Source organism: Peromyscus maniculatus, chromosome 13 (assembly GCF_049852395.1).
Source record: "Peromyscus maniculatus bairdii isolate BWxNUB_F1_BW_parent chromosome 13, HU_Pman_BW_mat_3.1, whole genome shotgun sequence".
In the NCBI taxonomy this organism is placed as follows: Eukaryota; Metazoa; Chordata; class Mammalia; order Rodentia; family Cricetidae; genus Peromyscus; species Peromyscus maniculatus.
In genome coordinates, this window is record NC_134864.1 from 47,669,896 (window position 1) to 47,681,309 (window position 11,414).

General features: G+C 36.7%; 1 protein-coding gene across 6 annotated transcripts in view; it reads left to right on the forward strand.

Moving 5' to 3' along the window:
* Kansl1l (KAT8 regulatory NSL complex subunit 1 like) overlaps positions 1-11,414 on the forward strand; it is a 90,915-nt gene that overhangs the window by 9,648 nt on the left and 69,853 nt on the right. For all 6 annotated transcript variants that reach the window (XM_076550196.1, XM_076550194.1, XM_076550195.1 and 3 more), the window contains exon 2: positions 4,280-5,399. In XM_076550196.1, the coding sequence (XP_076406311.1) occupies positions 4,309-5,399 (1,091 nt within the window). In that variant the 5' untranslated portion in view covers positions 4,280-4,308. The remainder of the gene's footprint in view (positions 1-4,279; positions 5,400-11,414) is intronic.

An 11,414-nucleotide genomic window follows, 5' to 3' on the forward strand; every position in this document is an offset into this window, starting at 1 on the left:
AACAAAACAAACAAACAAACAAAAAAACCAAAACAACAACCAAAAAAACCAAAAGTTTTGTTGACTCTATCTTGAGACATATTTAAATTTTCATTCTTAATATCTAACTAGTCTAAGCAACCAATTTGGCTTACATTGATTCAGTAACTGCCTCTCTGGTTCCTCTGCATTCCAGGTCTTTTCTGACAGCCATCCAGAGTGAGCTAACTTGTTCTCCCTCTCTCCCTTCCCCCCTTTCTCCAGTCAATCAAATCAAGTTATTTCCTCACCTGAATTTCTAATGAAGTGGTCAGGCTCTTTCTACTCCTCTGGTCTTATTTCTATTCTTTCTGTAGTCATTATGTTCTGGACATAGTTGCTTTTTTTCCTCCAGAAGCACACCAAGCTTATTCTTACCCAAAGATTTATATTATCTTTTTTGAGTGGAAGGAATACATCTCAAATTCCTATTAACTTGTTATTGTTTGAGATCTTAGGGCAAGAGAGAAGCCTTGAGAGGCCCACTTCTCATCCACACATCCAGATTTACCCTGTGCCAATATAAATATGCTCTAGACTACAGCTTTTGTAAACACTTACAAAACCCTTATTTACTGGAATATTGTATCTACTCATTGTCTTAGTTTTCTATTGCTGTGATAAGACATGATGACCAAGGTAACTTGTAAAAGAAAGAGTTTTGTTTGGGGCTCGCCATTCAGAGTCTGGGGCCATCATGGTTTGAGCATGGCAGCAGGCAGCCAGCAGTGGAGCAGTAGCTGAGAGCTCACATCTTTATCCACAGACACAAGACAGAAAGATTGAGACACTGGGGCTTTAGGAACCTCAAAGCTTGCCCACAGTGACACCTCCAACAAGGCCACATCTGCCGATCCTTCCCAAACAGTTGCACTAACTGGAGACCAACTATTCAAACATATTCAAGTCACCACACTTATGTTATAGTCACCTTTCACATGAATGTAGATTTAAAAAAATGTTATTCATTTTTTAAAATAAATTCAATCACCCTCCCTCCCTTCTCCTCTCTAGCATATTCCTCTAAATGTAAACTTTGTGAGGGCAGAATTTTTATTTGTCATGATCACTGCATCTTTCTAGTATTTAGGATAGTATCAGACATGTCTGCCTATGACAGGTGAAATGAATTGCTGATTTTTAGATTGAATACATATTAGATGGAGATGAAGACTCTATCTTCTTTCTAACCAATGCAGACAATTATTTTATGATTCAGGGACTATATTCTTGTTTTCCACCTTTAAGAAAGCAAACTTATTTATTTCCATAAATTGTGCATTTTAATTTAATTTTTTTAATTTTTAATTTTTTATTTTTTGGTTTTTCAAGACGGTTTCTCTGTGTAGTTTTGGTTCCTGACCTGGATCTTGCTCTGTAGACCAGGCTGGCCTCGAACTCACACAGATCCACCTGGCTCTGCCTCCTGAGTGCTGGGATTAAAGGCGTGTGCCACCACCGTCTGGCCATTTTAACTTTGTTTTTTAAAACTAATAGTTTTCTAGCTATCATTCATAAATACTCAATATGAAAAAGGTGTGTGGTGTGGCTGGTTGTAATATTCTCAGTGAAAACAGATTGCTTGATTTGTAGTCAGTTTCTTACTGCCTTTCTGAAGTTGGCTTCCAAAGCGCAAATAAGCATTTAAGTTCTATAAAGTAATTGCAATTATATTGAACTAAAGGATATTATCTTGAGGTAAACTTACAGAATTGTTCACTATTGTGTGCTTTTAAAATTATATTTTGCCTTATTCTAATTAGCTATTTTGTGTGTTAATGAAGCATAGTCAACTAAGAATAAATTAATTAAAACCTGCATAATGATTGGAGCCCTCATTCGGAGTTCACACGAGTGATTTAAAACTCAGTGATTTTTAGTAATATGCTCATTTAATTTTTGCAAACTGCCAAATCTATACTTTTTGACTATATGTCTCAAAGGCTCCCAAACTACTGTTTTAAATATTAATTTTGGGGGGGGCTGGATTTGGTGGCACATGCTTTTAATCCTAGAAACTTTCTTCCCTAATTTAAAAAAAGTTATTTTTTTATACATATGTGTGTTTGTATGTCACCTGTGTGTGGGTACCCTCAGAGCCCAGAAGAAGGGTTTCAGGTCCTCTGGAGCTGGAGTTACAGGCATTTGTGGGATGCCCAGTGTGGGGACAGAAAGTGGGCCCACTTCCAGAACAAGTGCCCCTAACACCACCTCATGATGCTCTGTCGTTTTTCCTGTATCCATTAAAATCAGAGTGAACTGCAAACAAAAAAAATCATTTTCATTTTTCCTTTAAAATTTAGGATGAATGTGAGTATTATATAGAGAGCTCATTGCTTAGTTATACAAAAGCGTATTAATTTTGAGATAATTCAAATTTGAAGGCAGACTATAAACACATTTTACATGAGACAAAGTATGTGTGCATGTGTATATATATATATATATACACACATCTATATTTTTATCATTTAGTTAACCATTAACGTTTATTTTACATTTGTTCTTTTTTCCAAAATCATAACATTTATAATAAAAATGAAAACCTTATGAAACTTGATGCAACTACTGTTTCAGATATGGTGGGCATTTTTCTAGTTCACTTTTTATTAAGTATACGCTTGAGCATCCATATACATGATAAGCTTTTATGTTTGTGTTGTATTTATATTGTATAAAGCTGGTGTGTGTGTGTGTGTACCTACACTATTTTTTTTCCTTTTACCGTTAGTCTGTCCATAGTGATAGTCTTTTAACTTCAATATATTATTCCATTGTGTTTGTTTTTTTATATCTAATTTGTTTTCAACTAATGTTTGGTGTTACAACCATTGCTTATATACCTGTGACAAGCAGATTTTTTACTTTATGTACAAATTTCCCAGCCAATTTGTTGCTTCAGTGGATGTGAGAAATTTTGCTTTCTTCCTGCCTCATCATAACTGGTGTTTCAAACTGGAATCATTTTGGTCAGTTTAGTGTTTGGAAACTTGGATCTTGCTTTGCTGATAAGCATTTTTTACTACTGTGATCAAGTATATGTCATTGGCCATCTAGACATTATCACCTAAAGTATGTTATTACTGTGTCTTTTATTTATTTGCAGAAGTTCTTTATATATCCTAGCTATTAATAATTCTTTTATATGTTGTAGATATTGTCTACTTAGCTATTTGCACTTAACCCTTTGATTTTTTTTAAACAATTTTTTTACACCTTTTCTTTCTCTTGATCATTTGTGCTAGTTTTATGGAAAATAAAAGTGAAGGAAATACAGTTACAGCTAGCATCTGGATGCACATAATATTAGAGTGTATTATGTGTGTTGAAAAAATTATGGAATTTAATAGATCTACTGTATTATCATTAAAAACTTAAAATAGTTAATGTTGTAAAGTTTTGCACAGTCTTTTCTTTTGAAATTTGTTTAACTTTGGAATTAATCTTCACTGGTCATCTGGCATGGTTTTCACTATTTTGTATGTAGAAGGAATATATTACAAAGATAAGTAATAAATGTGTATTTGTGATAATGGAAAAACATTGCAGTTAGATTTTCCAGGAAAAATAATATGTCTCAGATCAGGTGACTTCTCATTGCCACATTATTTTTGAACAACTATGAATTCATGTTTTGTGCTCACTTAGGTCTACTTATTAACAGGTTACTTAGGTTATTTTAATTCTAGTTATTAATGTTCAAGTTGAGAAAAATAAATTCTAAATGGAACTTCATTTTAGAAAAAGTGACTATTTCATAAAGATAAATATTTTTGCAATTGTGCGATTGATTTACATTTTCAAATATGATTAAGAGATTCAAAGTTGTAAGTTTTTCTATTAACTTTCACTAAACACTGCCAATGATACAGTTGTGAGATGTACTTGGACCCACATGTATTTGTCATGAAACCCTTACTGTGACAGTGTGCAAGTGCATTTTTTTTTTTTTTTTGTGGTGCTGTAGATGGAACCCAGGGTCTCACATATGCTGCACAAGTACTGTCCCACTGAGCAATATTCCCAGTCTAATAAAGTGTAACTTTAATTGGGATTGTGAATATTAGGCTCACAATCAGAGTGAAAAATAACAGCTTATTCATTATTGAGATAATGTGGGAAGCTGAGAGATAAAGGAACTCTTTGGTGCCATGCTCATTTTAATCAGAAACATCAAAAAATAAAAGTTGCCCTTGGCAAAAATATAAGCATCAAGCTTTTTTTCGAGACGTTTGATCATGTATTTTTTATGTAATTTTAGGCTTCCAGTAATTATCTCCAGGATTCGCCATGACCCCAGCTCTGAAGGAGGCAACAACAAAGGGTATCTGCTTTTCATCTTTGCCAAGTACCATGGAATCTGACAAGATGCTGTGCATGGAAAGTCCAAGAACTGTAGATGAAAAGCTTAAGGGAGGAGACACTTTCTCTCAGATGCTGGGATTTCCAACTCCTGAACCTACTCTAAATACTAATTTTGTGAATTTAAAACATTTTGCCTCCCCTCAGGCTTCAAAACATTTTCAGACAGTTCTTTTAATGAGTTCTAATTCGACACTAAATAAGTATAATGAGAATTATAACCAAAAGAAAGTAATGGAGTCCAAGTGCTGTAAGCTGAAAAACGTACTGTGTAACGGCAGCAGTATTCAACTCAGTAAGATCTGCCATTCTCATTCTGAGAATGAGGTCATCAAAAAAGAACTCTCAGATACCACAAGCCAGTGCATGAAAGATATACAGATTGTTTTGGATTCAAATCTCACCAAAGACACAAATGTAGATAAAATACATCTACAAAACTGTAAATGGTACCAAAAGAATGCACTTTTTGGTAAATTCACTGATACTAAGATTAAAAAGAGTTTATTGCAATGTACCCAAAGGAAAGTTGGACCTAGTCACTCAGATATGCCTGTTAGTTCCTCAGCTGCTGAAAAAGAGGAGGAGGTGAATGCTCGTTTGCTTCATTGTGTGAGTAAACAGAAAATTTTACTCAGCCAGGCTAGACGGACTCAGAAACACTTGCAGATGCTCCTAGCGAAGCATGTTGTTAAGCACTATGGTCAACAGATGAAATTTTCTATGAAGCGCCAGCTGCCCACAATGAAGATCTTTCATGACCCCACCACAGTTTTGGGGAATAGTTTACTTGAACACACTGAAATTAAGCCAGAAGTCAACATATTGGCTTCAGAGAATAAGTTTTGGGATGATACAAACAATGGCTTTGCTCAATGTACAGCTGCAGAAATCCAAAGATTTGCCCTGTCTGCTACAGGGCTGTTGTCTCATGTGGAAGAGGGTCTGGATTCTGATGCCACCGATAGCAGCTCAGATGACGAGTTGGATGAATATACCATTAGAAAAAATGTGGCAGTGTAAGTGCAAAATTACTAGATTTTGTTTTTTCTATTCTGTATACAGTAGCAATCATCTTGCTTTCAAGATATAAGAAAGTAGGTTTTCTAAAATCTTACTGCCATGATCTTTAAGTCATAAAACTGGTGAATTTAAGAAAATGTTTTTCTTTTTTCTTACATATTTCGATCATATGATTTTCCTTCCCCCAATTCCTCCCAGATCCTCTCCACCTCCTTATCACCCAACTTCATGTTCTTTCTCTTTCTCAAAAAATAAAAGAGAAGAAACAACAAAAATGAAAAAGACGAAAAACTGGAAAAAGAAAATAAGCCACATTTTATCAAAACAAAACAAAAAGTGTACACACACACCACACACACACACCACAGAGTACATTTGTGTTGCCCAACTATTTCTGGGAATGGGGCCTTTCTTGAGAGTGTGATTCATAGACTAGTAACACCGCTTTGGAGAAAATTGGTTAGAGATGAAACTTTGTGTCTACTTTCCCTGGTCAGTGCTGGGACTTTGTCTGGCTTGAATCTGTGTGGTCTTGTGTATGCTGACAGTCTCTGTGAGGTTCTATGTATATCAGTCCTGCTGTGTCTGGAAGATGCTGTTTCTTTAGAGTCATCCACCACTGCTGGCGCTTACAATCTTTCTGCCTCCTCTTCTCCATAGATCCCTGAGTCCTGAGGGGAAGGGTTTGATGGAGATAGCCCATTTAGGGCTGAGTGTTCCAAAGTCTCTCACTCCACACATTGTCCAGTTGCTGGTCTGTTTGTTATTTACCATCTACTGCAAGAAGATGCTCCTTTGAGGAGGGCTGAGTGAATGCCCTATGGGTATAGCAGTAGGACTAGTCATTAGGAGTCATTTGATTGCTATATTCCTTTAACAGAATAGTAGTAGGTTTTGCCCTAGGCCTATCACTGGTCTAGTCTCAGGTTCTTAGCCACCTTAGCAGTGTCAGGTATGGGTTCCATGTCATGGAGTGGGCCTTAAACCCAATGAAATAGTTGGCAGTTACTCGGAGAGCATTTATGTTACTACTGCACTAGTATATCTTGCAGGTTTGTTGTTCGTTGCAAGGTTTCTAGTCAGGTGAGGGTGATGACTACTTTTCTCCTCCAGTAGCATGCAGAGTGCCTTCCTGCATCATGAACACTAGTAATAGGGGTGAAGCTTCTGGTTGTACACCAGCTTCATTTCTCCATGTTTGATGACGTGAGTAATTTCTGTCTTCAGCAATTACGCCTTACTATCAGGTTATGGAGAGTATCCAATAGCCTTGGCAATAGCCTGTACTCTTTTTACTGGGGAGAGGGAGTCTGTGGGGCCCCTTTGGCCAAGGACTTAATAGATTTAACCCATTCCTGACACCCAAGGTTTTACTTGGTGGTATATCTAGTTGGGACATTTCCTCCCATTATATGTTGACTCCATTTAAATTCCTTTCATATGTGTTTGTTAGGAAGCTTCTACCCTAGGAAGTTCCCATATGGCTTTCAAAAGGCCATTAGTATTGTCTCTCCATATTCCCTCCTTTACCCTGCCTTTCCTTCCTCCTCAATTCTCCTATCCTGGTTTCCCTTTTATCCCTCTATAACATTACACTCTATTTCTCCTTACTTGGAAGATGTCCTCCTCTCCCGTGGTCCCTCACTAGCTACTTAATCTCTGTGGTTATTCATATTAAAACACACATCTAAAAATTAAAAGCTAGCATCCATATATAAGAGAAAACATTCAATGTTTGTCTTTTTGGCCTGGGTTACCTCAGTCAGGATGGTTGTTTATAGCAGACTCCATTTGTTTGAACATTTCATGGTTTTTATTTTTCTTAATAACTGAATAATAAACTATTGTGTAAACGCAGCACATTTTCATTATCCTCTCATCACTTGATGGACATCCAGGCTGTTTCCAATTTCTGGCTATTATGAATAGAAAAGCAATGACTATGCATGAGCAAGTTCCCAAGAGTGGTGGTATGCCTAGATCTTGTGGTAGATCTACTTCCCAGCTTCCTGAGGAACCACCACACTGATTTCCATGGTGCCTGTATCAATTTGCACTTCCATCAGTGATGAATAAATGAGCTGTCATTTGTTATGTTGATCTTGGCTATTCTGACTGGGGTAAGATGAAATCTCAAAGTAGTTTTAATTTGCACTTCCCTGATAGCTAAGGATGTTGAACATTTTGAAAACATTAAGGATGTCATTTGCGTTTTCTCTTGTGAGAACTCTCTGTTAAGTTCTATGTCCCAGTTTTTAATTGGGTTATTTTCCTGATGTTTAGTTTTTTTGTTGTTTATATATTATTGAAATTAATCTTTTAACAGATGTATAATTAAAGATTTTCCCCCATTCTGCAGGCTGCCACTTTGCTTGAATGATGGTGTCCTTTGCTTTACAGAAGCTTTTTAGCTTCATGAGTTCCCTTTATTGTTGTTCTTAATGCCTTTGCTATCAGCGTCCTGTTCAGATAATCCTTTCCTGTGACAATAAGTTCAAACTTATTCTCCACTTCCTCTTCTGTCGGATTTCTCTTCTGTAAGGGTCAGGGTATGTCGGGTCTTTCATTCAGTTCCTTGATCCATTTAGAGTTAGTTTTGTGCTGGGTGATAGATATGTATCTATTTTCATTCTAAATGCAGCTATCCAGTTTGATCAGCACCATTTGTTGAAGATGCTGTCTTTTTTTCAGTCTATATTTTTGGTTTCTTTGTCAAAAATCAGGTGTTTGTATGTATGTGGAGTTATGTCTGGCTCATCAGTTCTATTCTGTTGATCAACGTGTGTGTGTGTGTGTGTGTGTGTGTGTGTGTGTGTGTGTGTATTTTCTGAGACAGAATTTCACTATGTAGATGTGGCTGGCCAGAAGCTCACTATCTAGACCAGGGTAGACTCCAATTCACAGAGATCTGCCTGCCTCTGCCTTCTGAGTGCTAGAATTAAAGGTATGCATTAACCACTTCATGTCTGTTTTCTGCCAGGCCCATGCTATTTTTATTACAATAGCTCTGTAATAGGACTTGAAATCTGAGATAATGATGTCTTAAGATGTTTTATTTCTTAGGCTATATGTGCGAGTCAGATATGCTAAGTGTCAGCCTCAGGATCTTCTGCAAATACTATAATCCATAGGCCATCTTTAGTCTATTATATAAAATGGTGTTTTATGTGCAACTGTGATATTTTCCTGTATACTTTAGACCATCTCTAGATTAATTATAATACTTAAAACAATGTAATTGCCATGTAAATAGTTGCTATACTAAGTTTGTAGGGGATAAAAACAAGGAAAAAAACTCTACATGTTCTGTATGGAAGTAGTTTCAGAGATGATAGGAATTTTCTGTACCTTTGGTTTGTAATAGGGCTTCCTACAGCTATTAAGTTCTCAATTGTTATAATTTGTGATTGGTTGAATCTGCAGATGTTACAGTATCTATGGATATGGAGTACTAAACATATTTAAAAGTAAGTTACTCTACTTTCTGGGGAAAACACATAGGAATAGTAATACCAATTAAGCATAAATAAGCATTTTTTCTATCCTTGAATGTAATTAAAGTCTGAACTTTTAAGAGATTACATGGGATACCCTCATTGGTTTTTCTGTGTGTAGTTGTAAGTACATGTGAAGTGTTAATGCTGTTTTATAGAAGGTAGAGTTGAGATTGGTCTTACATTGCCCAAGCCTTCTTGAACTCATTATGTAGTCAAGGATAGCCTTGAACTCTTCATATTCTTGCCTGTGCTTCCTAACTGCTAGATTACAAGCATGCCTTTGATCTGCTATGGGCTTGTTTATTTGGTTGGTTGGTTTTTATTTTTGACAAGAGAGAATATGATCATATTTCAATTCATAATCTATTCAACCTGGTATTATAACAAAGTAAATAGAAAACATATTATTTCATCTGCAGTGAATGATGATCTACTAGGAAGGACTAAGTTTTCAATTTAATTTGACTTTAATGTAAACAGTCACATGGAGCACAATTTCAAATTTCTTGGGATCTGTTAATGTTTCTGAATTGATACAAATTCCTGGATATAATTGTGACATTTTAGGCAGAAATAGTCTGTCATTTTTTTAAATTCTCCAAAATGGATAATCAGTATAGAATTAGAACTAGTGTATTATTTTTTATAATGAGTAAAATGTGACAAAGGAAGCATTCCTGTCTTTTGGTGTTCTGATGTCATTATAACTGAAATTTGCTTGGATGTGAGAGCTAGGGTAGTTCTTAAGCACAAATTATTTTTCATGCTGCCATTTTGCTGGCTAATTCTATGTGATACCTCATTTAGTTCTGTCAGCCATGGGATGTAGTTGTTACTATCCGTATTTCACTTAAAAATGAACAATCCCTTCAACCTATGGCCATGCTCAGGCCTCAGACCTATGGCTACTTTCTAGATGTCATGCTTCAGATACCACTTGACACCATTACTGAAGGCACATCTGCCAGCCAGATTCAGTTCCAGGAGGGAGTTTGACCATGACTTTTCAGGTGGAAAAAAGGCCAGAAAGAACCTACCAGACTTCCTACTAAAGAGCACAGTAGCCCTTGCTCCCTCACTGGACACCCAAGCTAAGAGGATGAGAACCTGTCTGTAGTCTTTGCTACTCTGGCCTCAGGTAGTAACCTAAAGGTCTCAGCTCCGCCTCTGCTGAACCACAGCTGCTGCACCTCACCTTGTTGCCAGCCATCATGGCACGCACTGGTACCAGCTCATAAAGGAAAAGAACAGGCCATCCAAGATGTGTATGTCATGCAAAGCAAGAAGCATGGAAAAAAATAAAACAGGAAACAAGATACCACCGAACAGGGGCAACACTTTTTCAGTAACTGACCTCAGAGAAGAAAACTTGCTGGAAAACACTTCAAAATTGTTTTAGAGAGGCTCAGCAAACTATGAGAGAATATGGACAATAAAATCAGGAGAATAATTCTTAAATAGCAGAGAGACTGAAATAAAGAACCAAACAAGTTTGAAACTGAGAAATACAATGAAAGAAATGAAAAATGCAACAGAGGGCACGGGGGAGATTGGTCAAATAGAAGCAATCTATGAAATGCAGAGTTGTTTGGGAAAATCCCAAAGAATCCCAAGAGAAGAAACTAAGAAGAAAGCCTAGAGGAAGTCATGAAGAGGTAGGAAACCTTTTCAGGGGAGTCAATGACTGAAAAGTAATCGTGTCTTAGAAACTGTATATCAAGGTCCAGGAGGATCAGGAGTTTCCACAGACACCACTGGCAGGTTGGTGAGATGGCTTTGCAGGTGAGAAAGCCTTGATTGGTTCCTGGAGCCCACGTGATAGAAAGAGTCCTGGCTCCAGCAATAGTGCTCTGAGTACCACACTTGTCCTGTGGCATGTGAACACCCACACATAACACATACTACATGAAGAATAAATCACTGGCAGGCTCTTAAATGTGGCAAGAGATCTGTGTATAGAAAGGGACTCGGGAAGCTGTCATCAGATTTTCAAAAGGTTTTCAAGGCCAGAAAACCATGAAATGACAAGGTGCTCAGAGGCAAATAAACTTCCAGGTAAGAACACTTCACCCAGCAAAGCTATCCTTCAAACATGAAGACAGAATAACAAGCTGAGGAGGAGTGTACCACTAGTAAACCTGATACACACACACACACACACACACACACACGTATATGTATATGTATATGTATATGTATATGTATATGTATATGTATATGTATATGTATATGTATATGTATATCATCATAAAAGGGATTCTTTAAGCTGAAAGAAAAGTTAACTGGTAACAGCCAAACAGTTGGTAGTCAAAGTAATAGTCAAGTCAGCATTCTCTGATTTATGCTATGTACTATAATAGTGATATAGAAAGAACCTAAGTCTTTACTGTGAAGGTAGAACAACGTCAAGGACTAGCAATATTAGTGTATAGTGGCTACAGAATATAAAAGTATCATTGTGATGGCAAGTCATGAAATGGGAGAGGAGTAAAAGTATGGAGCTTTTGTATGCAA